Source organism: Haemaphysalis longicornis, unplaced genomic scaffold (genome assembly GCF_048455015.1).
Source record: "Haemaphysalis longicornis isolate Haplotype H1 unplaced genomic scaffold, Haemaphysalis longicornis Haplotype H1 scaffold_12, whole genome shotgun sequence".
NCBI lineage: Eukaryota > Metazoa > Arthropoda > Arachnida > Ixodida > Ixodidae > Haemaphysalis > Haemaphysalis longicornis.
In genome coordinates this window covers 5,318,060-5,346,031 of record NW_027526225.1, presented here as the reverse complement: position 1 = coordinate 5,346,031, position 27,972 = coordinate 5,318,060, and the positions used below count along the sequence as shown (strand labels likewise).

Sequence of the window (27,972 nt, the reverse complement as noted above, 5' to 3'; positions counted from 1 at the left end):
AGGGACGTTGGAGCGGCCGCGGCTGCCCGATTCCGGAACTAAGCGAAAGTGACTATTCGGGGAGCGAACCTGCCGCTGCGATATTTCTACTACTTCGCGGAAGCGGTGGAGCGCCGAGCGGCGGCATCCTTTGAGCTTGAGCGCGCGATTTAGACCGCACGTGAGCGTTCGAGTATCGAGGAGCGATATCGCCGCTAGTTACGTCTGGGGAAGTCATCGGAGTAGAGCCGTAGAGCCACCGTCGGAGTAGCGCCCAGTGCTGCAACGAAGGGTGAGTGCGCTCTCCTCACACTGCCATTTTGGCTTGCTGCTGGACTGTTATAATCACAGTGTGCTGATGAATTGTTTTCGTGAAATTTCTCTCGTTCTTGCGCGCACGGAAGGGGGCAGCGTAGTGGGGATGTCTATAATGTAGATCAGATATTGCACGGCGTAAAACACTGGTTTCTTTGCGCCTGGTTACGAAGATGATCTCGAGTCAGCGCGAACGGACTATTAAGCTGAAATGCGATCTCAGCTTGTTCTGCTGTTTTCTGTACACGCACTCGTGAACTGGAGCTGTGCAGTGCCGGTGTGTTAATTAAAAAAAAAAAAAAAAAAAAACGTGCATCGAGTTTTACAAGCCGGCTAATTTTAGGCACTAAGAAAACTCATTAAGAGGATCCTCTAATTTTGTTAGCTATGATGCCAACGTGACTACCCTGGAAGTCACTCTCAGCACAGCTTCCGACGTTGCAAGTCAGGCATCCTGCCAAGGAGACTTAAATTTTTCAATACATGAAACCACTTCATCTCATTTAATGCACCCTCCCGGCCCCTTTCTTAATTGAATTTGAGCCGCTGTGGTTCAATTGAAGCTTCAAGCTTGGCCTAAATAATGGCAAACCTGCAGGGAAGTTCTTGTTTTGATATTTGTTACACTTTTGAACGATCCAAGCAGTGCAATGTTTCTGCTCGACAAACATGCACTGTATAGGCGTGAATCTACATGTAACTTGTATTTTGGCGAGGTGATGCTTGCATTTTTCATGATGGATGCATTTTTTTGAACTCCTCTCCTTCAGGTGGTGCCCGTATCGGTGGGCAGAGAGAGGCCCTACGGATGATGAGCACCTAGTGCACGTGGTTCCTCGGGGCCCAGCTGGCACGAGGTGTGTGCGACTGGTTCCTGCGCTCCTTTTATGGAGCGTCCCTGTTTTGGCAGTACTTGTCAATGCCATCAAGCAACACAAAATATAGTGCCTTTGCAGATATAAGAGCATTGGATAAAAGTGCAACCTCTCGCTGTGCTTGTGAATCACAAACATGGCAGCTATGCCGACGTCAGGGCAAGCTATCTGTGGTTCCTTGTGTTGTCCTATCTATACACATTTGAGCAGACATTTTAAACAAAGTTCTACCTGCCGGTATCACTGATAGTTAGGCGCTTTGTAATAAATATCTGTGCCTCAAAGCTGTTATGCTTGCATTCTTTTGCAGGCTTGCCACCATTTGCTGGCATAATGTCTACAGCGGAGCCACCAGAGTGCATCAGAGATGACGCATCTTCATCCAGTGAGCTCGAAGTTTTGCGCGCCAACCTGCAAGATGAAGGCTCAGCTTGCCACTGGGTGGAGGAGTATGGCCTCCGGACAAACACATCATGGATTGTGGAGTCTGTGCAGTCAACAGCAAGGTGTCAAAAGTGAGAATTGTAATAACTAGCGGGATCACAATTCTGCTTCTTTGAAAGACCATAGTGCACATGCAGATGGGTGCCCCACATTTCTTGAGGAGTGTTGTGGTAATCGTCCAACTTGAAAACACCGCAGCTCTACATTTTGTGTTCCACCCCATTCCTCTCGAAAACACCATGACAAACAAAGTACATGTGCGGGTGATTGGGTCAGAATAACAGTGTTGTCACGTTAGTGCACACTTCAAAACCAAGCTACACGTTGTTACATTGCGGTAGGACAAGTTCCCCAAACCAAGGTTAAAGGTGAAAAGATGTATTCACCTGTCAGCCATCAAAGAACTGAAGCAAAGCTACGTGCCACACACAGCTTTGTGTATGTGGCGGAGGAGGGTTGCACATACATTCGCAGGAGGAGGCTAGCTCAGTGCTATGCCTCACTGCCCTAGTGTCATCTTCTCATGACATGAGAGCCCCTTAAGAAAGAGAACTGCCAAACTTGTAAGAGCACCATAACCTGCAAGGTTGTTAGTTCCTTTAATTTGATATTGTTAGTCTTACAGCAAATATTTACACGAAGCAAATTTTCACACAAGCTTCTGCATTTGATGCTCATGGACAAGATCCAAGGAAAGGACGGAGGGTAGCTGTAGTCATACACCCAAACCTCCATATTAGCTCCTGTGGCTCGCTATGTCATCGTACCGTGACAGATGCCAAGGAGCTAGCTGTCGCTTTAGAAGCAGCAGAACACTTCTGGACGGGCCATTCACACCAATTTCCCATTTGCAAAAAAACTTGTAGACACTTTCTCACCAGACAAGTAAGCCACCGCACACTTTGTGTACAGCCTCCCAAATTTTTAACAATATAGCGGGAGCGACGATCGATCGGCATGTTAGCGCCTTATCAGCAGCGAAATAGGCAAGAGTATGCACATGCGCATAGGGCTATTGGCTGTACGAGTACCGTCTGCTATGCTGTCTCCTTGAGAGTGGTGCACTCCCTGCCACTGCATGTGAATAACTGTTCATGAGAAACCGTGGTTATTGGATGCACATGGGCATATCAAATGTGCGTGTGATTTTTTTTTTTCCGGGTCATTTGCCCCCTCCTAGCGTGAGGAATGTCATGGAAAAGATAAATAAAAGTAGAACAGGACCAGTGTTATGGCTGGAATAGCCATAGGCTGCTTCGCAATATAATGTGATGAATAAGAAATCTGATAACAATAAAACACGGTGCTTAGCTACTTTTTGCGGTACCGAAACGACCTTGCAAGATAAGAAAAATCAGGGGGTGTGTTGTCTTGAGGAGAACAGCATAGCAGATGACACTCCCACAACAGATAGTTTTAGGCGCATGCGCGTACTCTCGCCTGTTTGGCCAGGGAACACCGTGATAAGGTGCTGGCATGCCGATCAGTTGTCGCTCCTGCTATATTATTAAAAATTTGTGAGGCTGTACTCTTCCAGACTAAAGGCGGTGTACCCCAACAACCTCAGCATCCACCTAAGATACAACACAGGAGCCTGTGGGGCCCAGCACACTCGGGGAATATACTGCAAACCAAGCACCTGATGATTAGAACCTTGAAGAACCCATGCCACTCCCCAGGGCAGCATATTACCGTGGTATCAGGAAAAGATACCCTGTGCCACACGAATCCCTCATGAGGGCAGAATCCACCAACTGGAGACAGCCGCAGACAAGTACGTTCTCAAACTTAAAGGAGCCATGAAGAGAAAATACAATTTAATTTAATTTAAAAGAACTAGGATTCAGTATCTCACTCAGCTCCATTACAGCCCCGAAATATGTTTTTTAACCAAAAAAAAAGCAAGAAGTATTTAAAAACTTTCAAATTTGGCGCCACATTGACGTGTTACGAGCAAGAATGATGTCATGCGGGCCAACAATAAAACACAATTTTCAGTGCATTAACTGCACTTTAGCATTCAAGTGATGCGGTCAAATGGAACTAGAGGCCCCATTACAGACGTCCAGTCATGTGTCATCACGACGGCTCAGTTAGGCGGCCGCCAATCGCACAAACAAGGTTCCGTGACGTCATAGAAAATTGGCTTGGGAAATTGGCTAGGGGGCCGCGACTGCTTCACACGTTTTCTTTCATATCTCCGTTATTCGTTCAAAGATTGCGATGATATTGGTATCATTGTTATTGGAACTAAGCAGTCTTTCTAATAAACCCAGCTTGTATTTTGTCTTCATGGCTCCTTTAAACACGCTGAGTACAATTTACCCTACACTATATGCCCACTGGGCCATCAGGAAAAATCCACACCGCATGGGAATGCCAAAGCACAATGGCTGTCCCCAAAATTGGAAACCCTAATGCGGAGCAATGGGTGGCACTGCTGGCCAGCAACTGCTGTGATGACCAGATCGGCCTGACCCAGCGGGCACATAAAGCAGTAAAGGCCGTTGGAGCCCTGAACCAGTTGTAAATGCCCGTGCTGACCCCATCGTGAGCTGCAGCACGTGGCACAGGAACCCAAGTGGGGTGCCACCCAACGACTAACAAAATATAAACAAACATTTTCCTAGTCCAGTCGGTTCAAATCAACTTTTTAACTGCAGAGCTGTAGTTACTGGCCTTAATTCCCATGTTGCAAAAAACTCCCAGAGTGCATACCCACTGAGAGAGATTGGCTGAAAGAGAGGGCCAAAAAAAAAAAAAAAATCTCCAGTGTTCATTCTATTTGTGGCAACACTTGCTCGAAATGACAGACACGTCATAGCGTACACCCCTCGTTCATTTGTCCTCGTGTTGTTGTGCACACCAGCTCAGTACTGTAAAAGAGCCCTTGCACGTAGCAGTGTTTAAAAGACATGCGGCTTGGGAGAGACCACTGTGGCCACCGCATTTTGTAGAAGCCATTATGGATCATGAGAGACATTGCTACAAGTGTGCCCAGTCCTTCCCGAGACGACTTACAGATCCAACCGCTGACTCGAGTCGATGACAAAGAGCTGACGAAAGTCTACGATGCTGAGAATGACTTTTCATCCACCACTCGCCGCAAAGACAACAAAAACCTGTTCGATGCACATGGCGACAATTGCTAGCACCACGCCTATGCAAATAAGCAACAATACTGAAACTTAACCATGTGCCCGGCAATGCTCACCTAAAACAGCCTCGCCATCCCAGTCTTGTGCATGAGTGCAAGCTTCCCTGGATTTATTTTTTTTGTTTGTTTCCAGTCGTTTACTGAACTATAAAAACCAATCTGTGCCCTGTTACCCAACATTGTCGGCTGAAAGTGGTAGACCAGGGAGGGACACAAGACAAAATTTCTTAAGGCATTTAAAGGGGCCATGACGACAAAATTCAACTTTATTGAATTTGAAAAAGGGACCTTTAGTAACACAGCTCTATTCCAGCCATAAAAGATGCTTTTTAACATAAAAAAGGCGAGAAATATTGGAAAACTTTCAAATTTTGCACTAAAGTGACATAATATGAGTCATGTTGCCTGCACATTAGCATTCACATGGTACAACCAAACAGAACAACACGACCCACTACAAGCGGCCAGTCATGTTTCTTGCCAGTGGCTGTGGTCGCTACCCACCGATCGCACAAACAAGATTCCACGATGTCGTAGAGACATGTCAGAAAGTTGCTCGGAAGTCGCCACTTCCTCGTCTTTTTTAACAGCGGAGCTGCTTAAGCTCGAGTTACCTCTGTGCCTGGTGGGGTTCGAAACTTGCCGCAGCAAAATGGAGAGAAGGAAAGTGCCAGAGCCAGAAGTGTGAGGGAAAGTGGCCAGGAGGCAAGGAGCCCGCGAGCAGGGGTTGGGAGTGCATGCCTGAATGCTTTTCGTCTTCTGAATCAAACCTGGGTCCCTCGTGCAATGAAATTGGAGCAGTGGGAGATACTGCTGTCTAGCTCCCTACCTTGTGATCAACTTCTGATGGCTGTGACGGCACACAGTTACCTGAAATAAGGAACCACCCCCCCTCAAACCTAGCTCAATAAAGAAGTCTTGTCTTTCTCTCTCTATCCGATTGCGCGCTATCATCACGTTCGTTTCGGGCGCTTAGCATTTTCTTTGGGTTCAAGCACGGGCGTTGCCTGGCGTTTCACAATAATTAGTGCAGCAAAGTGGAGAGGAGGAAAATACTAAGCCAACAAGTGTGAGGGGAAGTGACGTGGAAGAAAGGAGCTGGCAAGCAGGTGCGGGGAATGCGTGTCACGGCACAGATGTTCAGGTGGGGGAGGCGTGCATCAGGATTGGCTGTGCCTAGTGACGACATAAGATTCGACATGCAGGTGCTCTCCAAGCTGAGGGATGCGGCATGCACTCAACGGCATCAGTGACCGTTACGATAAGCATACCTGTGAAAAGCCTAGTTAGATCTAGTGAAGACTGCCAGCTCCACTGTTTCCTCAGCGTTTACATCTCAACTGCAAAGGTGGCACTAGCATTACTTTCAGACAAAGCAGTAGTTTTAATGAACAGAACTTGCTTTTTGTCTTCATGGCCCATTTATAATACCTTTTGTAAACTACCAGGAAAGCCCTTGTTAACAGCACATATTTCATAATAAACATTCACTGCACAAAAAGATGACAAGGAAGAAAGTAATCGACATGATACACCCACTTCGCCCGAACCTATACCTTATTAATACATTTTATGTCTGACACTGCAAGCAAAAAAAAGATTTTAAATGGGGTTACACCAGACACAACGTGATGAGCATTTTTTTTTATTCTGCAAAAGGCGAACTTTATTAAATTGTCAGTAAGCCAAGAGATTTTGTAAAAATTGTTCGATATTTTAAAGGAGTAGACACTATTTTACGAGTCCGTCTTAACCCATAAAACTATATTTAATTAGTTAAGACGTGTTGCCACTGATGATCTACAGCTTCATTCATGGTATCAGTTTCTGCTTTGGCCGCTAAAAGCCCAGGAGCAGGATGCTGGGTGCTGTCGGGCACACCTAACTTCTTTGCGTCTTTGTCACTATTTTGATGCCTTGTCGTGTGCTTCAAAGGAATGAAGAGGCCACCTTTTGAGACCAGCTATACCTGTTTCCCCTTTATTTCAATTAAAAACTAGTCTCTGAATTGAGGCACTCTGAAACTGCCCAAAGGTGGGGGTGGTAAGGCTGAAGGGACCAAAAGATGCCACAAGCCCCCCTGAAATGTTGGCTGTGTGGCTATTTTTGCAGTGAATGTGCTTGTTGGTTTCCTTCTTGACTAATATACATGCTGCTGAGAGGGAAAGGGGCAGACCGCTTTGAGTCTGACAAGCTGGAAGTTTTTTGCAAAATGCCTCTCTAAGCTAGTTTTATGTCACAGAACAGCTGGCCCAAGCTGTTTTCTGGCTGCTCAAAGCTGAGGCAATGATACTGCTTTAAATTGTTCCAAGCAACTTCTATGCCCATCACCGCAGGAAGGCATCTTGACATCTTCATAAAGTGCACCGCATTAATTTTTAGAAGTCATACTGCAGTGTCAGTACTGTACTGCTTTAATTTGTAGTGGTGCATCATCATCTGCTTGCAGCGCCACTATCCTCATCATGAACAGGACTGTGCTCCAGGGCCGGTCGCATGTCTACGCCGCTATCTAAGTTCCGGCCGGGCCTTACGCACCTGAATAAATGTAGGAGAGCCACAGAGCGTAACCGAGTCCATGGCTCCCTTTCCTACAACACCGTTTCAAGCACAGGGGCACGCAGCTCAGAAATGACCCAGACACTCAAGGAACACACGCTACCAAAAGCTTTTCACTGGTGCAGTGGAGGCATGATTTGCCCCACATGCCTCCTCAGTTACACATGCTGCTGTAATCTTTTCTTCATTTTTTTTCTTTTCAGGATGGTGCTCCATAAAACATGGCGGTGCAAGCAGAACGCACGAAAGAAGCCATCTGGCAGCAGCGGTGCCTCTTGCCCGGCTAAGATAGATATAAAAATAAAAAAAACGAACAGACACACAAAAAAGAATGATCCCTTCTTGCGAAGGCCGAGCCCCCTGCCTGCAGTGATTAGGCTGTGGCACCAAGAGGGCCACAGCCATAGCACCACATCTGCCGATGCCCTGCGGCGTCTGGGTCCCGCCACCACGACCAAGGAGGCATTCGTGGGCTACTTCAATGACGCCATGTCCCCTGCGGAAGCCATCCGGCTCCACGAGAGCAAGCTCCTTGTGCAAGAGGGAGGCTTCACCCTGCTGGCCAATGCTGCTCTGAACCCCCTGCCAGCCGCAGTCTACTACTGGCACAGACTCTGGCGGCAGGAGAATTTTGGCAAGCAGGTGGACCCCCTGGACAAGCTGGCAGAGAAGATGCCAACATACGAAGAGCAAGGTGAGCATGCTGTGTTAACTTGTGCCACAGCTACGGAATGTGGCACTGGAGGGAAAAAAAAAAGAAGTTTTGTTCAACTCTGCTCAGCATAGCACACGTAGTTCCTGCTCGTGTTAACGGCAGCCATAGGCAGGCTGTGAGAATGCAGCCAAGGAGATTAGAGAACTTCGTTGCAAATGCAACATGGTATGTTACCACTATATTGTTTGTCAATGTGTTGAATCATAACCTGTTCGCTAATGTGCGCATAATTTGAACCGCCATTGCATTACTGCCTCCAGCATAACAAATGACTGAGGGGGAGAGATACAAACATGCACTTTCTTTATATGAAATAGCTGTACATACTAAGAAATAGCTCTACATACTAGTCACATCGACAAAAATGATGCGGGAGAGTACTAACTGTCCCTATGCAACCCTGTCTGCTCCATAGCATTGGCAAAGGGTACACCAGGTCCCTCTAGGCCGATTCCAATTGCTGCATGGTCTAGCATGGTTTCTCAAAGTGGGTTCCGCAGGCTCCTCCTCAGGGTTCTGTGAGCCACCGATAAATTTTTCCTTGTTCCACGCTCGCCAAGTAACTTATATGGCGAACCCGAGGTGCAGTTGATCTAAGCAACCTCCATTACTCATGCCCAATTGTCAGTAAGCGCATCTCGGTGCATAACACAAATGTGCGAGCTGCGCAATAAATACCGCCAGCAGCTTGTAGGCAGCCAGACTCCGAAAGCGGGCCACGTGGTTAAACTGTTGCACTTGAATCTTGGCCTTATATTACCCCGATGCGGATTTCTCCTGTTTGGAGATAGGTGCAGCAAGCTTATGTGGTTGTGTAAAGTCAACATTCAAGAGCAATAAATTGGCGAGAAGGGGGGGGTGTTCCTTGGCACTTAGTGGAGCTTTGCAGGGTTCCCTGGGACCAACATGCCTGAGAACCCCTAGTCTACTGTATCTGTAGCAGGACTCCTTGGCAAGGGATTCATGCTTTTGGTGACTCCTATAACTGAATAAATCTTATTATTTAAAACTGCACGGTGTTATTACCTGCTCGTCATCTACTCTTATCTTTATGCAGGGATTGATGTCCGGCTGAACCGCACCAAGGATGGCGCCTCCTGGGCAGTCCTTGTTGCCACGCCAATTATGAGGCGGGCCCAGCAACTCCACACAGCACGCGAACTGATTTTTGTTGACTCGACGTCATCCTGTGATGCGACACATGCCACAGTCACAGTTCTGCTGGCTGCAACGAGTGCTGGGGCAGTCCCCATAGCTGTCTTGCTCCACAACGCCCAGACAGCCGAGGCCTACGCCACAGCATTCACACTCCTCAAGGAGGCCTACCCACTGTGCTTCGGCGGACTCAGCGTAAGTGACATGCATGTGTGGTGCTTTCACTGACAATGTCTTGTCATTTTCTTTTTGAAAGGCTTGTCAAATCTATGTCACAAGTCAATAAGCATGTGTTGCTGAACCTAATGGAAAGATTATAAAAACAATGCACAGGGAAAAGGACCAGTACAATCATGAGGGCATGGTGCAAAATTCTTTTCTTATTTTTTGAGCTTTCAACCAAAGCAGACATTTACTGCAAAGTTTGGTCAAAGGGCAACATTATTGGTCAGCCATTTTCTTCAAGTGCAAAAGACGATAAATTGAAATTGTTATTAAGGGAAAGAACCACCTGGAGGGACAGAAGTACATGTAATTTAAGTATGTGTCTTGACTTTGATATCTTGACACTGGAGGGTGCATAATTCTAACTTGACCAGGTGGCACGTGCTGGTAGGTCCAATTTTCTGCACAATATAGCAGTGACTCGCAAAGAAAAGCCAGTGCCAACATCTGTAATAAATGGGCGTCTGCCCTTATGTCTCCACTCGGGCATGACATGCAGCTTGACAGGCAAACACTAAGAAAACATGGACATGTAGGAGCACCACCTCACAACGGCTAGACAAACCCTGCGAATTGTTTCTTATAGTTTCCACGAAGTGGCGCTGCCAATCGGGTGACTGCCCAAGCCGGGAGCACATGCAAAATCTAGGAACAGGAGAGAGCAACAGGGATGTGGCTCTTTCGCCATTTTCGGCTTACACACGACAGGGAATGTTGGCCTGAGAGCATTCATATTTTTGCCGTCAAGAGCAGTGCCATAGTTACCAATGGTGCCACTTTCTGTAGCAGAGGTGGTGCTGAAATCGAGTGCATATTCTGACATGCCTGCATGCATGAAGCAGCGATGACTGCTTGATGCGCCCCAATTTGCAAAGATGTTCCTCACAGTAGTCTAGAAAGAGACTTGTTTTTTATTGCGCCATTTTGCCACAGGGCATGAAAGTAACGGAAGGTTAAAAAAAATTGGAAAGAAACTGGAGGCAAGTGGCTTTATGCACCACAGAATGCTGTATAGGCCAGTCGCAGCAAGATAGTCCTACAGCAGCTTGTAAAGCTGACCATGCGTCCACTAATGAATATCGGGTGGACGGCCTGGGCGATTTCCTAGGGCTACCAAGTGCTGGGTTCGGGCTGATTGGAGTCCTGGGCATGTCCCCAGGGGGTGGTCCAATGTCGCTTCCGCAGCAGAAGTAGGGCGGTAGGGGCAAGTTGAATTAGTCACCACAAGGCTAGAAGTCCACGTTGCATGAACACCCAAGCAAATTCTCCAGAGCGTGACCACCTCACGGTGGGTTCAACCGCCAGGAAAGTCAGCCCCATGTAGAGGAAGACGGCCACGCGTGGAGTGCCGAAGAGAGGCTGTTTTAAAGGGACAGACAACCAATTTTTGTAGAGTATATATTCTCTATCCCAAATGAAAGTGCATCACTTAAAGCACCTTAACGATAAACGGTTTTGCCGATAACGCCCTAGAACTTTTCAAATCGGAATTTTTTAGATCTACGAACCATATGTGTCCTCCCAAAAATAATGCTGGCAACCATGACACACAGTAGCGTGGCAACATACTTTTGTCTGTATGCCAGATGAAAAGCGATATTTAAAAATTCGTCCCCAGTTAAAGAAAAGTGTGAATCGCGGGCTTCCTTATTCCTTTATGTGCTTTTTTTAATTCACCAGTCTATTTTGCACGAAGGTGCCATCTGCTGGGATGGACAATAGGTAGAATCTGGCTTCACGTTGTGGGGGTCAGAAGTTCGCTTCTCCCCAGGCTTGTCTTTTCTTTTTTTCTTCCATTGGATTATTTGAAAACTGAAATTGAATACTTTGGCAGAAGAAAGTCCCTGACTCAGGCAGAATCATCAAAGCTTCTTCACTGGGTCTGTTTACTGAACGCTGCCATTGATTCTGAGCATGGATGCTCAGTTATCCACACTGAGAAGAACCCAGCGGCGGCGGGTAGCGTGTCTCAAAAATTTACAAAATAGTGTTTAAAAATACATATACAATTTTAACTTTTACAAATACTTGTGTGAAAAGGTTTTCAATAAGTGAATAAACGTTTCAGCAGTTACAGTAGCAGCTAGGTTTTCAGGTCACGTGACGGGGACACATATTGTAGTGTCAAGTTTCGAGAACCGCCACCCTTCCGATTTCAGGAAGTTTGCTGCCAAATTAAAATTATTTCCGCCAATTTGTTTAGAAATTTCTTGTGGTTACCGGGCTATATCAAATGCTGGCTTTTATATGAGCTAGAGAGCATATGCACGACAAAAATCGGTTGTCCGCCCTTTAAGTAGAAGAGCATCCTGCAGTGACAGCTGCAGAAGCGGGAGCGGGTCCGTAGCTTACGGATTATGAGCAGCCAAGTTGGCCTCCAAGTGGGTAGGTGTGCTGCAACATGTCCAGAGGATGCAAACAGGGCACGGGAACGATTTCAGCATCCGGTGCACGTCGAATGTAATGCTCAATGTGCTGTGTACACGCCGCATCTCTCGAGTAGCCTGTGTTGAGTCTGTGTAGATGATCAGGCAAGACGGTGGGGCAACACAAAGACAAGGGCCTAGGGCTGAGCTCTCCTAAAACAAATGGAAGAGGTGCCTCCGTAACGTAAGTGCATGTCTGGTTTACAGATGGCATAGCACGGCAAACTAGGCTCGTGTGGATGATACCATTGCCTTCACATGGGCCTAGAGGCCATGGTGTGTCAATAGGGACGGGTGGGTAGGTCTGATGCACTGGGCAAATACTTTTTATATGCCAGAAAGGCCGGTTGTGAGGGAGTACAGTAGAACCCCGCTGTTACAGTCCTCACTGTTGCATTTTCCTGGCTGTTACGTTGTGTGCCATCGGTCCCGGCATAGCTCCCATAGGATATAACATATTGCGAACCCCGCTGTAACGACGCAACTGTGGGCCTGTTACCGTATAATGCGTCGCAACCTGACACTTCAAAGCGGCTTGGGCACCGCCATTTTTGCTTTTGATGAGTCTTGGCCAGGATTTGTTACTAAACAACCTACAAGAAGCTGCAAGCGAGTTGGAGAGGCCGTCACTAGATGGCCATCTGTCGAAAGTGCTATTATGATCATCACTGAGCTTACAACAGAAGTTTTACTTCGGAACGCCGGAAGTGCGTGATGTTAGCGCCGCCGCACTGTTGTAATGGTGCCGTGCAGCGTTTTTAGATTGGGTCAGTTGGCAAAGAGCATGGCCTTCCAGTACCGCGGCACGGGCCGATGCTGCTGCCGGTGCGGTACCGTTGAGATCGGTCTCGATGCATCGTCTGCTGCTCCTTCCTTGCCACTCTCGGCACTTTCTACACCACCCATACCGTCACTTGTGCCAGTCCTTCTACACCGCCTTTCTGCAAACTGCACTTTCTACACCACCCATACAGGCGGTCGGAACGGCTAGCACGTGGTACGGGGATTTCACGACGCTTGATTTTGTTGTCGACCTTCATGAGTAAGGTGACGACGAGCGAGTAGTACAGTGATTTTGCGACGACTATCATGACTTGACGCCCGTCTTAATTGCTCTTGGCAACACTGAATGTGCACATGAAAAATGCAAAAAAACACCCCTACATTTGGCGGAACGGGCAGAAATGAAGTGGGCAACAATGGAGTTCCAGATAGGGGGTCATTTAAAGGAGTACTGGCACGAAATTTCAAAGCTGAGATAACTATGTAGAATGCTTCCTTTTTATCAGGAGATATCTCCCAGCAAGTTTCAACAGCAACCGTTCAGTGAAACATATTTAAAATCCATTTTAATCTTCGCCCGCACGAGAAAGCCCAGAGCGGACCGACATGACATCATCTGCTACTTGCCCCAAACTGCCGACGTTGGGGCTCCCGTGACGAAGCCGACGCACTGGCTGTGGTTGGCGCACGCTGCTCGGGCGTGTGTACACGTCATGATTTTGGGACTGACGTCATGCTGCCCGGGCCTGTGGGGACGGTGAAGACCTCGGCCGGTCTGAGTGCGCGCACACTACCAGAGCGGCAGTGATACGGCAAGAATGGTGACGTCACGTGATACCTCCTGTCATGGCGGCCGCTCGGCGTTCGTTTTGTCGAAACCGAAAGTGACACGAATAAACGATGCCGTAAATGAATGTTTACGCTGCGCTCGACCGTCTAATCTGTCATTCTATGATTAGTGGGCTGGTAGGCATGCATAGCAGCGAAAAAAACAACACAACAAAATTTCGTCTCAGTACTCCTTTAATGACGCCAGTAAGACGCCGACCCATTTTCGTGGCTTTCCTCACTCTTTCGTTTTCCCAGCTGTTACGTTTTCTTTTCCCGGTCCGGTGGAAAACGTAGTAATGGGGTTCCACTGTATTATGGTCAGGCTGAGGGCTCTATGTGGACAACCTAAGGTCACTAACTGCTGTTGTTTCAATACGCATGAACATTATGAACTAGGGCCTAACACTGAAAAGAGAGCTTTTGGCATTCTTTGAGGTGGAAAGCATCACGCAAAAATTGTGAAGAAGAAGTGGAAAGAAAGGAGTTCGCTTGATCGCTAGCTTTAACAGAAAGGGTGAATGAGGTGAAAATGCCCTTAATATCATTTGGAAGGTGACAGCTGCAGCAAAAAAAGTGCCTAAACTAATTGGTGCGCCAACGAGCACCGACAACGAATGCTAGCACAGTATGATAAAACAACGTACAACTACGCTGACGAAAGCTATTTGGCATCAGCTGAAAGGCCCTTGGCAAATGGTTCAGCCACCACCTAATACCGGACAGGCATCCCAATGTGCCGTCGGCACAACAGTCAAGCTTCTACAGGTTCAAAGGCAACAAAAAGCTCCTGCAACTGAATGAGGACACCTGCACTATTCAGACCTTCCCAAGTAGACATTATACCGGGTCATGCTGCCAGTATCCAGTATTTTACAATTCCAACTCATTGACTGCACCAACTGTTGTTGCCCACAAGGTGTCCGAATGGACGGACTAAACACTTTGCTGCACAGAGTGCAGCAAGGCTTAATGAAGGCACATGGCTAAGGCACAAGGCTGCTGCGTAACCGGGATTGCACTTGCATTGAACCAAACATTAAATACAAGGCACAGTGTTCAAGTGCTTGCCGTTAGGACGGCCACACTGGCTTACCTGGCTGTTGTAATAACCCCACAGGCATCATAGGCTGTAGGGGAACAATGTATGCGCATTCAGAAGGCAGTGTTGAAGATCACAAAGCAAAGACAGAGATTTTCATCCTTAAGTCATGTAGTGTGGGATCCACTATCCTAGCAGAAGGCTTCCCTCTTTAGTTGGCTGTACATGCTAGAGCAATCAAAGCAGCATTAGTGTGAAGAAACAAACACATGGCAGCATGGAAGCAACCGTTATCGAACGAAGGCAGCAGTTCCTTAGTCTCTTGAGCACTATCCGTGCTTTGCTCCTGTGTAAATGATGTCGCCATGAGTACTTAATCTTTTTTGAACTCACAAGCTAGAAATAACAGCGCTTTATCTTCTAAATACCAAACCCAGTCCACCAGCATTATTTCTTATCAAGAACACCCAACATAAGCTCAGCGTCCTCCTTTGGGCAGTATTTACACGTCTCAAACACGTCTATGGGCAGATATTGCGTGGCACCCTACCTTTGACTTCACTAAAAGAAAGCCTGGAAGCTTGGGTTATTCATGAATGCACTAATAACTCTACAAATAACCCACGCATGAATGCTTGGGTTATTCGTAGTAACAATGTGTCTCATTAGCGGCATGTTTGTCTGCTAGGTGATGAGGAAATTGCTTTTGAACTACTTGTTCTGAACAACACAATTACCCTTTTCGACCACTTGTTCTGAATAACGTTTTTGCATTTGTCGTAATAAAGTCTAGCGATGGAGCACTTGAGGGCTGCTAAACTGATGCCAGGCACGACCATAACTGAGATGATAACGTCACCTTAGGGAAAGAAATCAAGCACTACGCACCAGGCACGACCATAACTGAGATGATAACGTCACCTTAGGGAAAGAAATCAAGCACTACGCAATCACACCTCGCCACTGCTCTGCGTGCACTACAGCGATACTGCGGCAGGGTTATTACAAGCGTGCCACAGTATACCGTGGAGATAATCTTGACAAAATATAGTTCACAAGTTCATAATTAGTCCTTACCGACCGTCTGTCGCCGGCGTTCGCCGTGATATAATTGCCTGTGTGACCGTCCGTAAGGGCGCCGCCATCTTTGAACGCTTGACCTGGCTTGGCTGAAGCTCGTCTAGCGCACTGCGTTCCCACAACACGTTCACAGAAAATTTCTTTACATATCTTTGCACGTGACGCCGGTTGTTTCCCCATAAAATAAACTTACATGGTTATTTTTGAATTAATGAAAAAACTGCCGTCGCAGGAGTTCTATTCGCAATGGCGGCGCCATCTATCCAGTGCTAGACCAAACAGTGCTGGTTACGTGTTTTGTTTTCGTGTGGATAGGTGGCGCCGCTTCCAGATGCGCGCACAGATTTATATGCTTAGCTTTTTTTTTTTATTACTGTGTTGTCTTGCAGAAGATATCAGCTCAAACGTTGCCGTTTTGTCTGAAAAATGCTTTCATATTTGAACGAGCCGACAACCCCTTATGTGGGGGGAAGGAGGTTGAACGTCGGTCTGATTTCTGGAAGAACAAAGAAACTAATGGAAAACTAACCTCCATTCTACAAATTCCTGTTATTTATCCTTTGGTCACAGGGCGTTGTGGGAAGGGTAGAGGTGAAGGGCAGGAGATTGGAAAGGGGAAGTGAAGAGTAGGATAGGGAGTGGAGATGAGGAAGGGAAGTGGGAGGAGCAGGATGAAGTGGGAATAGGAGGGAAGGGGGGGGGGGGGGCTTATTTGTTCGACAGGCAAGACTGAAATGCTGATACATGGCCAGTTTTTCTAATAACCTTTTGAGCTTGCAATTTTGGGAAATACGTTCGTGTACTGCAGCCTGACTGGCACCTCAGTAGCTGATATATTAATCTGTACTAAAACGTAAATGTTTGTAACTCTCCATGAGTTCTGTAAATGAATGGTGGTTTTCGAAAAGCTAATGGGAGCAGCACACTCTCCTGCTGTTTGGCACACAACTGCCTTTTGGACAAATTACCATAAAAATTTTAAGGAACATAACAAAAACCTATTTAGAGCAAATGAAATTGACCTATGAAGGGAGCTTGAATTGCATTTTCATAAGCACATCATCATCATCATCACCATCATCACCAGCCTATCTACGCCCACTGCAGGGATAAAGGCCTCTCCCATTATTCTCCAATTACCTCGGTCCTGTGCCAACTGTGACCAATTTATCCCCGCAAACTTCTTGATCTCATCTGCCCATCTAACTTTCTGCCGCCCCCTGCAGCGCTTGCCTTCTCATAAGCACAGGCACACCTTAAATGATATGCGCACCACAAATGTTACGCTTGATTTTAAAATTTTACGCTTCGACAGCTGCACACGTAATCATGTGCATACAGTACATCACTTCATTTATATTATCATTGCTATTTTTGTTGCCCCATTTATAGGCCCCTGGAGCATTCATGACAGACAATTCTGCTGCTGAAAAAGCAGCTCTGAGGACCACCTGGCCCGAAGGAAGGCAGCTTCTGTGCCATTTTCATGTGGCACAGGCAGAATGGCGGTGGTTGACGGCTGCTCGAAACAATGTTGAGAAAGACCAAAGGAGAGCTTTGATGACGAAATTTCAGCAGGTTCGTGTTTCCCATGTATTTTCGTGGCAGTACCAATGCATGAGTGGCAATGACATGGCCATGTTACGGTCTACCAGGTAACTAGGCACATTTATACAAATGATGAAAGCAGTGTACATTTTCATTGTACTACGGACTGGCTGTTAACATGCTGCTAAAATTTAGTCCGGGCAAGAACACTGATTTCATTACACTTTATGCATTTAAAATGACAAATTTTAAGTTTTTAAATTTACTTTGTAGATGTTAATGTTTGCATGATTTTATGTATAAATGTTTATATTTGAAAGGACCTGACAACAGCTATAATGAGTATGCAGACGTTACACAAGAAAGAAGTCTGGCAGGAAATGAACATGGAACCATTGCCGTTGAACCTAGCCAAAACTTAGTTTTATGATTAGTAATCTTTTGCCCACTTGAGCCTACATGAACTCTCAATGTCCTAATGACACTACAGGCAATGGTTTTTAACATTTCGATTCAGAAAGCATAGCATTTTTATCAAATTACCTCACAATGTAGGCGTAGATTTTATGGCGTCCACACATGCAGGAAAAAATGCAATGTGGAAAAAACCAGTTTATAAGGACAAAGCTTTTTGCGAAAGCAAACATATATCACCACTTGCACCAAACCACAAATTCCTGCCTGGAAAGTTAGGGTTAAAGAGGTCAGAACAAACGCAAATATGTATCACCAAAGCAAGTGCATATTGCCACTTGTGTCAAAGCTATGTGTATCTGTGAATGTATGATGTAGTGCATGATGTAATGTGCGCTTGATAAGGCAAACAAGCACGTGGGGTTGGAAAACAAACGCCCTGATGTGCATGCTATTAGCAGGCCTGCCGTTCAAAATATGACTTACAGTAGAAGCTTAGACATCCCGTCGCTTAGATTTGTGTATTATGAATAGATTAGTTATCAATAAGCACCATCTTCAAAATCAGTATGGTCAAGATAAAGGTGTGTGTGTGTGTGTGCAGTCAATGCTCAAGGAACGTGAAATCCCTAGAAAATTTTCACCTAAATTCCGTTACGTCTGTGTGATGTGCTAGAATGCTTTGTGTTCTAATTTTTTATGCATTGACTTCTCTCAGATCATGTATGCCACCAGCGTGGAGGGCCTCAACAAAGCCATCGAGGGCCTTCGGGGCAGCAGCCACGAGGGCTACAAGGCGCGTGTCGAGGCCTTCTTGCAGCAGCAGCAGGGGGAGTGGTTGTTGCTGTGCCGTGCAGACCTAACTACACGAGGCCACAACACCAACAACTTTGCAGAAGCCTCCATCAGGATTCTGAAAGACATCGTGTTGTCGCGGACGAAGGCGTTCAATGCTGTGGCACTTGTGGAGTCGGTTGGCCAAGTGATGGAGGAGTACTTCAAGAGCCGCATCCTGAAGCACGCCAACAACCGGGTCTCCACGCACCACCTGCTCTACCACAGCCTGCTGAAGAGGATGCCGGAAGAGGCTGCAGCGGACATTCGAGTGCTCGGAGACGGCTGCTTCTCCGTACCCAGCTCCAGTGGCAACGGCGAGTGGTACGAGGTGTGGGGCCACACAGGCCTGTGCACGTGCCCAGCTGGCAACTCAGGGGCATTCTGCAAGCACCAGGCCCTGGTGCACAAGCACTATGGAGGGCTTTTCCCGAATTGCCCTGCACTGACGGCCGAGGACAGACATGAGCTGGGGTGGCTTGCACTTGGCAGTGAGTGCCCGAGCATTGACTATTTCACAGCATCGGGTGACGAAGTGACGCCAAGCCAACGTGCTTCCTTGCCGAGGTGTCAGAATGGTGAGCCCGTGGCCTGTAGCAGCCAGGACTTTCCGCCAGAACCGGCGGCCAGTCCGTGTCAGGAGGAGCAACCGGAACAGGATGCCTTGTGTGATGCGCTGCCATCCACATCAGGTTCGCAGCAGCAAGACAGGAAGGTATGTGCGCCATTCCACAAACCAGTCTCATTTCACTAGGCATATTAAATTGTCCACGCAATAAATAGCCTAAATGAATACACCAAAAAGGTAACTGCCACAAAATTTCCTAGCTCGAAAAACGCACTGAAGCGCAACAAAAGAACACAAACAAGACAAGCACTATCCCATATGTGCTGTTATGCTCTCAAGTATTTTCTATCAGTTGTCAGGAAACCTTTGTCCAATGTTGCGCTAGGTTGTGATACCAGCCACCCACGCACTCAGGTGCACCCACCCACGCACTCCTTGGTCTTTTTTTCGCGCTGTGTTGCTAATGGATTACCAACTAGCCGGAACCCTCGCGCTTTTATTTATATTGAACACCATTCTGCTGAATTTGCCCCAAGTTCTTTTCATTTGCATGCAAATGTGAAACAAGTATGAATGAATTGCTAGGCAAACTGCAGCTTTCAAACCACTTGTTAATCTTTGAACGCACGTGCGTGCAGCTCTGGGCAGAATGTACATTTGTGAAAGGCTGTTGTGCAGTGTCATACTTTCAGAGCACAGTCAATAAAAATATGATGCAATGTAATAAATTTTTCTGCAGTCAAAAGCCACTGGCGCTATGCATTTATTGCATACCAGCCCAAAAACTAGATGGGACAACGAAAAAGAAGTCAAGAAGCCTGCTAAGTTGTATTGTGTCTTTGTGGTCCCGTCAAATCTTCCGGTGTTATGGAATGAAGGGTCCACTACTCGCATACCGATACCCCATTCCTCAATACAATGAATACGTATAGCAAGTGTCTATTAAATCCGAACACTATTGACGTGTGCTGTGATAGCATTTTTTGTACTGTAGCAAAATATTTATTTCTCCGATAAAATTAGTGTCCTGGTTATAAATTGCTGTCTTTGGAAGCAAGTATTGCTTTAAAACCCATCTAATTTTACTCAAGATCAGGTAATCCTCTCCCTTTTGCCTCTTTTGTGAAAGTTTCTTATGAAACTGTTTGTGCAGGATGCAGATGACAACCTGGAAGCCCTCATTGCCGAGATGAGAAAAATTCATGAGGCTGAATGGCACAAAGACTCGTACAGAAAGCACCTGACAAGTGCAAGCATGCGCTTGCAAAGATTGTGTAAGCAGCAGCGTGGTGTAGGGGCCATCATGGCGATGAATTCGGCACTTGGCCTCGAATTGAGGCGTGGCCGTACTATAAAAGTGCAGCCCACAGCCCTGTCGAGGCGCCGTCCAGGGCTTACCAAGGGGTCCAAGAGAGTGCCGGCTGGGCGACCACCAAACAATGCAGCATTGAAGGCAGCCCGAAAGCGCCCTCATGTTCTTTGCCGCAGTGTTGGCGCAAATGTTCCCCATGCGAAGATGCACGGCCAGGGACATTAACTGTTTCCTTACTTCGTCTCCTCTCTGAAAACACAAGCCCCTTGACCACGCCTTCTCACCCCCCAGCGTTTTTCTGTTGTTTGTTTTGAGGTACTACTTCCTGTTTGTTGTTTGTTTGCGGGTGTGTGGTGCCGTGTTTTTTCGTTTTGCTGTGACAGTGCTTCAGTGCAGCGGGCAGACAGTCACGTAGACGTAGCCCTGTGTGAAGTCCCCCTTCCCAGATTTTTTCTGTTGTTCATTCTGGGGCGTGCGGTGCCGTGTTTTTTAGTTTTGCTGTGAAGTGCTTCAGTGCAGCGGGCAGACAGTCACGTAGACGTAGCCCTGTGTGAAGTTCTCCTCCCCAACTTCTTTCTGTTGTTCATTCTGGGGCGTGCGGTGCCGTGTTTTTTCGTTTTGCTGTGACAGTGCTTCAGTGCAGCGGGCAGACAGTCACGTAGACGTAGCCCTGTGTGAAGTCCCCCTTCCCAGATTTTTTCTGTTGTTCATTCTGGGGCGTGCGGTGCCGTGTTTTTTAGTTTTGCTGTGAAGTGCTTCAGTGCAGCGGGCAGACAGTCACGTAGACGTAGCCCTGTGTGAAGTTCTCCTCCCCAACTTCTTTCTGTTGTTCATTCTGGGGCGTGCGGTGCCGTGTTTTTTCGTTTTGCTGTGACAGTGCTTCAGTGCAGCGGGCAGACAGTCACGTAGACGTAGCCCTGTGTGAAGTCCCCCTTCCCAGATTTTTTCTGTTGTTCATTCTGGGGCGTGCGGTGCCGTGTTTTTTAGTTTTGCTGTGAAGTGCTTCAGTGCAGCGGGCAGACAGTCACGTAGACGTAGCCCTGTGTGAAGTTCTCCTCCCCAACTTCTTTCTGTTGTTCATTCTGGGGCGTGCGGTGCCGTGTTTTTTCGTTTTGCTGTGACAGTGCTTCAGTGCAGCGGGCAGACAGTCACGTAGACGTAGCCCTGTGTGAAGTCCCCCTTCCCAGATTTTTTCTGTTGTTCATTCTGGGGCGTGCGGTGCCGTGTTTTTTAGTTTTGCTGTGAAGTGCTTCAGTGCAGCGGGCAGACAGTCACGTAGACGTAGCCCTGTGTGAAGTTCTCCTCCCCAACTTCTTTCTGTTGTTCATTCTGGGGCGTGCGGTGCCGTGTTTTTTCGTTTTGCTGTGAAGTGCTTCAGTGCAGCGGGCAGACAGTCACGTAGACGTAGCCCTGTGTGAAGTTCTCCTCCCCAACTTCTTTCTGTTGTTCATTCTGGGGCGTGCGGTGCCGTGTTTTTTCGTTTTGCTGTGAAGTGCTTCAGTGCAGCGGGCAGACAGTCACGTAGACGTAGCCCTGTGTGGAGTTCTCCTCCCCAACTTCTTTCTGTTGTTCATTCTGGGGCGTGCGGTGCCGTGTTTTTTCGTTTTGCTGTGACAGTGCTTCAGTGCAGCGGGCAGACAGTCACGTAGACGTAGCCCTGTGTGAAGTCCCCCTTCCCAGATTTTTTCTGTTGTTCATTCTGGGGCGTGCGGTGCCGTGTTTTTTAGTTTTGCTGTGAAGTGCTTCAGTGCAGCGGGCAGACAGTCACGTAGACGTAGCCCTGTGTGAAGTTCTCCTCCCCAACTTCTTTCTGTTGTTCATTCTGGGGCGTGCGGTGCCGTGTTTTTTAGTTTTGCTGTGAAGTGCTTCAGTGCAGCGGGCAGACAGTCACGTAGACGTAGCCCTGTGTGAAGTTCTCCTCCCCAACTTCTTTCTGTTGTTCATTCTGGGGCGTGCGGTGCCGTGTTTTTTCGTTTTGCTGTGACAGTGCTTCAGTGCAGCGGGCAGACAGTCACGTAGACGTAGCCCTGTGTGAAGTCCCCCTTCCCAGATTTTTTCTGTTGTTCATTCTGGGGCGTGCGGTGCCGTGTTTTTTAGTTTTGCTGTGAAGTGCTTCAGTGCAGCGGGCAGACAGTCACGTAGACGTAGCCCTGTGTGAAGTTCTCCTCCCCAACTTCTTTCTGTTGTTCATTCTGGGGCGTGCGGTGCCGTGTTTTTTAGTTTTGCTGTGAAGTGCTTCAGTGCAGCGGGCAGACAGTCACGTAGACGTAGCCCTGTGTGAAGTTCTCCTCCCCAACTTCTTTCTGTTGTTCATTCTGGGGCGTGCGGTGCCGTGTTTTTTCGTTTTGCTGTGACAGTGCTTCAGTGCAGCGGGCAGACAGTCACGTAAACGTAGCCCTGTGCAAATTCCTCACCCTCAACTTTTTTCGGTTGTTCATTCTGGGGCGTGCGGTGCCGTGTTTTTTCGTTTTGCTGTGAAGTGCTTCAGTGCAGCAGGCAGACAGTCACGTAGACGTAGCCTTGTGTGAAGTTCTCCTCCCCAACTTCTTTCTGTTGTTCATTCTGGGGCGTGCGGTGCCGTGTTTTTTCGTTTTGCTGTTAAGTGCTGCTTCAGTGCAGCGGGCAGACAGTCGCGTAGACGTAGCCCTGTGTAAAGTTCTCCTCCCCAACTTTTTTGTATTGTTCATTCTGGGCCGTGCAGTGCTGTGTTTTTTTCGTTTTGCTGTGAAGTGCTGCTTCAGAGCAGCGGGCAGACAGTCACGTATATGTAGCTCTGTGCAAATTCCTCACCCTCAACTTTTTTCTGTTGTTCATTCTGGGGCGTGTGGTGCTGTGTGTTTTTGTTTTGCTGTGGAGTGTTTCAGTGCAGTGGGCAGACAGTCACGTGGATGTATCCCTGAAAGTCAACCCCCTCCTTGTCTTTTTTCATAGTTGAAGGGAAGATTTATTCTTGGACTGAGAGGACTAGTCCCAAAACGTTACGATGGCCAAGAGTTGGTGTCCTTGTGTCCTTTTGTTGTAGGAGTGCGGATAGTGGCTCTTCTGTTGTGCATGGCCATTCATGGCGAATGCCCGACGCTGGTTATGTCTGTCAATTGTTTAAGTGGACATGGTGTTGGTGACAGTCTTTCTTGCAGTTGCCCACAAGAAAAAAAAAAGCCATCCTCTAGCAACATGGCAGATGAGATGATAAAAGGGTCTATTTAAGGCTTCAGGTGATGGAAATAGACGTCATGGATGTTTTGGTGCTGGAGAGGTGGAGTAAAAGCCGAACCACATATTTGCGGGATATGTACATTTGACGACGCGGTAGAGGCCATGGTAATGCGAAAGCAGTTTACTGCTCAAGCCAGGAGAACTTGGTGGCAACCACAGCCTGATGAGTGAGCTTGGTAAATAGGTAAAATGAGGCGTGCTGCCATCGTGGTGTGGCTTCTGACACTCTTGATCTTGCTATCTTTGTTAATGATCAGGCCAGTTGATGAAATTGTCCTGAGTGCTTAGCAACATCAACAATAAGCGTTCACTTTGAGTGATCAGGGCAATGGTGTGCGGGGGCTTGCGTTTACACGAAGAAAAAAATGGAGATAGGCTGGTTGTAGCATGTGTGGCAGTGTCAGGATGGTATGCATTGGTGCTGTAAATGGTACAGCAAGCTTTGAAGAGAGCCTTGATAACTTTGAATGAAAAAACCCATTTTAGGTTACTAGGCTTTTTACGGGATGCTCTTTGTTGCACAGTTAATTGCCACGGAACAAAGGAGGCAGCTTTGCGCACAGTAGCAGCAGGCAGTCTCTGCATACCACATCAAGTAGTCGACAGCACACTGAAAATAGTAAAGGCTGCATAAGGCCAGTTCCGTCAAGGAGTAGAGATTTTTTGGCATCGGCATGGAACACAGAATGAACGTATTGACAAATTGAAATGTACGTGCCTCACCAGTAGAACTGCAAGTGTTGATATATTTTGTATGCCCCAGCATGGGCACAGTGCAGTTCTTTATGAAAATAGGCACATATTTGTGAGTCTAGATGCCACGGAATTAGACAAGCCATTTGCTGCCTTTGGTTCAATGCTTGTACTGGAGCAGCATTTCATCATGAATGGCAAAGTGTGATGATTTCTGGCATAGTGTCTAAGGTGCACCATATGCAAATAAGCCACACAGGAAGCTCAAGATGGAGGAAATCCATGAATCTTTCTTTTGCTCTGATAACATTTAGTATACAGTAATCCCTCAATAACACAATCTCAGCTATCTTGAAATATTGGTTAAGTCGAAACTTTTTCTCATCATAGGCGCTATGTATTTGCACCCCTTTATCTCAAAACTTTTTTTTGCAAGACCATGGATATCTCAAAATGTTGGCAGAGAGGACATGCAGCAAAGCCCACTACAGGCAGCTGATAAGGTCTCTGGTCGAATACTTAGTTCCCCACTATGTGCCAAACAGTCGGGAATGGCGAATTCACAAGGAGGACGAGTTGTAGGAGGCCGATTGTTCGAACGCTTAGTTCCCCACTATGTGCCAAACAGTCGGGAATGGTGAATTCACAAGGAGGACGAGTTGTAGGAGGCCGATGTCCCCATGACCGGAATGCTGACAAATGCCTACATCGTTGACGTAGCTGTGGCCAATGCAGCTTATCGTATGGATGATAAGGAGCCTCGAGAAGTGCCTATTATGGCACAAACAAAAAACATGCTGCACCTGCTTCGCATCAAGGTAGAATGTAGCGGTGGCAACCTTTGATTTATGCGCTGCATCGAGCAGTTGAAGAACACCTTTCTAAGACCAGATGCGAAGGCGAAATGGGCGAGCATCACGCCATTCTTATGAAATCATAAAAATTTGTTTCCCTGCAAATTATTTTGCCTTTGTTAGCAGCACTAGCTCTTATATCAGTGACCTGGCCAGAAGTTTTCTGCATTTCGGTAACTCGAAACAAAATTTTCAGCGGATTTTATGACTTTCAGTTGACGAGTGATTACTGTATCTCGAGTGACGACATGTAGCAATCAGTGCTTGAGACTTCCTCATTGTCATGCAGCAGCAGAGAACGGTAAAGAGCGTCAGCATCATGGTGCCTACAGCCCAGCAATAAATGGCTTGTATGTCATAGTCCTGTAGTTCTCAAAGCCTAACTTGCTAGGCAATCAAATGGATCTTTTAGCGGGGACAGCCAGAAAAGCACATGGTGGTCCATAACTACTTTGACAGAGCAGCTGTAACGGTATGGGCAGCAATTCGCACTCAACCAACCATGACCAGGCGTTCCCTCGTCATCATTTTGATATTAACCAAGTGCAACTTGCATATGTGACTACATGCCCATTATATACTGCCTTGCGTACAACGAGAACTGCCCCCAAACCAACACCACTTGCACTGGAGTGAATTCCGGTTGGAGCACTATGGTTTAAATAGTGCAGGATTGGCAGGGATGAGAGGAGATGGCACAGTTTAGTAAATGCATCCTCACTAGCTGTTGACTACTTAGAGGGGCCGCTATCCTTGCTGAGGAGCTGGGTCAGAGACCCAATGAGATTCGTAGTTGATTACAGGGTGGGTGTCTTAAGTACGAGCAAATGTCAGTAAAGCTGCAAAAGGTAATCAACATTTTCTGCTTCTGGAATTCCATTACAACAGGCAATTTGGCAGGATCTGGTAAAACACCATATTTGGGGACAATGTGGTCAGCTTCTGGGCAGCAAAACAGCACTCTCTGAGATTTAGCTGGAGTCCTAAGGCCATCAGGACTTTGTTTCCTCAGTCTTTTGAGTGAGCTATTAAAGATATCTCACTGTTATTAAGCTAATAATAGCATAGGCTTCTCATTTCTCATTGTGGCTTCAGGCCATCCCTTAATAAAGATTCTTCGTTACTTACTCATTCAGCTAATGTTATGCTTCTCACATGATGTTATTAAGCCTTCTCATTTCCCACCAACTCTACTACCATAAGCCGTCACTGTCGAAATGTCACCTGCTCACAGAAATATTCCTACGATCTGTGCAGATGTCTTGGTAGCTTCGTAGAACACTTAGCAGAAAACCATGACAATATCTAATTGTCACCGAGTACACGGAGTGCCAGGGGCACTTGGTGTAAATTGAATACAAGGGTGCTGATTAAAATGAGATCGCCTTCACTTGATATGTATGTGTACAGCAGCTAATGCCACAACGAGGGTGTTTATCCCATGTTGCAAATATTCCAGCTTTAGTCATAATGGAAGAGGAGGAAGGGCTTTAGTCCTGATTGGAGGGAGAACAAGAGGTTTATCACAATATCTTCACATAAATGAAATCATTCTAACTTGCTCACTAACTCTTCGAGAAAATGTGCACATTTCTGTTCCGTGTGCTAAATGAAGTTGTCTCTGGCAGCAGTGCACTTCAAAATTATTTCCCCTCTAGCAGCATATCTTTGCTTGCGGGTGGTTGTATTACACTGCAGTTTGCAGTAATACAACCACCCTGTAGTGTGGTTGTATTACTGCAAATAAATCCCTGTAGCATGGTGTTTGGTACACATTTGTTTACTTAACTGATGCGGTTTGTTCTCTGTGTACTGTATTTTATGTGGCTCTGGCACATGAATAAAGAAAGTGCAACATTGATGCCGTACCAGTTTCTGTTCCTATCGTCGCCTACCAGCTGCTGTACCCTCACATTTTGAACATGTTGTACTCAGCTGCCAGCAAATCAAAAGGTATGTAAACTAAGGCGTTAATAATAAACAAAGTTGAACTTCTTCAAAGCACCCTATACGGCAAAATAACGGGCCATTTTGAGGTGGAGAAAATGGCTGAGGCCGCCGATTACTTTTCAACAGAGCTGGAGAATCTTTACACGCCGAAAATTGAAGCTATCTGCCACAGTTCGTCTTTTCAAGTCATATATAAAAGTAGATCGTCCAGTATAAGAGCGAAGTTAGCTGCTGTAAAAATACCATTCCAAATTAATAGCTGTCAAGCCGTATAATTTAACAAATTTGCTTGCTGACTTTACGAAAAAGAAAAAAAAAAGACGAATACGCAGCAGCAACAAAACAACAGGATGCGGTCAACGGAAGGGACCTGACCTCGTTGGGAGTTCCAAATTACAACCCGCCGCGGAGGCTCAGTGGCTAAGGCATTGCGCTGCTGAGCACGAGGTCGCGGGTTCGATTTCCGGCCGCGGAAATCGAACCCGCGGAAAAAAAAACGCCCATATGTACGAGATTGCGACGCACGTTAAATATCCCCAGGTGGTCAAAATTAATCCGGAGCCCTCCACTACGGCGCGCCTCATCGCCTGCGTTGCGTTGGGGCGTCAAACACTACAGCCAAATCAAATCAGTTCCAAATTACAGCTCCTTGCTGCATTCGCACGTCCATTGGGGCACCAACAAAATAAAGGAAATTATGTGCCGCACACCTGATGTACATACATAATGTGGAGATTTTATTTACGAAGTACGCCGACCCTTGGCCAGGAGAGTGCAGACATTGAAATGGTAATTATTAGTAACGTGTGAACAAAAGTACAAGAAAGCCACTGAAGGGTCGCGAACGCGTCCGTGGTGCGGTAAAAACTCACTTTTCGGCGGTAAGGCATCGCGCACTTGCTCCTTAACATTCACAGGCCCGCTCACCGCTGGCATATAAAGATTATTATTATTATTATTTGCTCCTAGCATTGCCCGCACACACTCGTTTCCTTGGCGC

At 46.9% G+C, this 27,972-nt stretch overlaps 1 protein-coding gene and 2 long non-coding RNA genes across 3 annotated transcripts in view; 1 reads left to right on the top strand and 2 right to left on the bottom strand.

Annotated features, from left to right (window-relative positions):
- The window catches only part of LOC144161841 (uncharacterized), an 88,069-nt gene that overhangs the window by 15,059 nt on the left and 45,038 nt on the right, over positions 1-27,972 (bottom strand). The gene's annotated exons all lie outside the window — the stretch shown is intronic.
- On the top strand, positions 27-26,882 carry LOC144162321 (uncharacterized). Its single transcript, XM_077692801.1, has 8 exons — positions 27-271; positions 1,065-1,151; positions 1,480-1,684; positions 7,533-8,023; positions 9,102-9,394; positions 16,976-17,161; positions 18,264-19,094; positions 20,101-26,882. Exons 3-8 carry the CDS (start codon positions 1,503-1,505, stop codon positions 20,482-20,484), a joined length of 2,367 nt encoding a protein of 788 aa, XP_077548927.1. The 5' UTR covers positions 27-271; positions 1,065-1,151; positions 1,480-1,502; the 3' UTR covers positions 20,485-26,882.
- Positions 10,318-15,642, bottom strand: LOC144162322 (uncharacterized). Its single transcript, XR_013320652.1, has 2 exons — positions 15,425-15,642; positions 10,318-15,362 (listed from the first exon to the last, which is right to left on the bottom strand). It is a non-coding gene; the product is annotated as an uncharacterized LOC144162322 (long non-coding RNA).

Excerpts from the sequence above, each read along its gene's own strand:
- LOC144162321 (XM_077692801.1), top strand. The coding sequence starts at position 1,503 with ATGTCTACAGCGGAGCCACCAGAGTGCATCAGAGATGACGCATCTTCA. Across the intron at positions 1,685-7,532 it reads TCAACAGCAAGGTGTCAAAA|GATGGTGCTCCATAAAACAT; the intron begins GTGAGAATTGTA and ends TTTTCTTTTCAG. Across the intron at positions 19,095-20,100 it reads CGCAGCAGCAAGACAGGAAG|GATGCAGATGACAACCTGGA; the intron begins GTATGTGCGCCA and ends CTGTTTGTGCAG.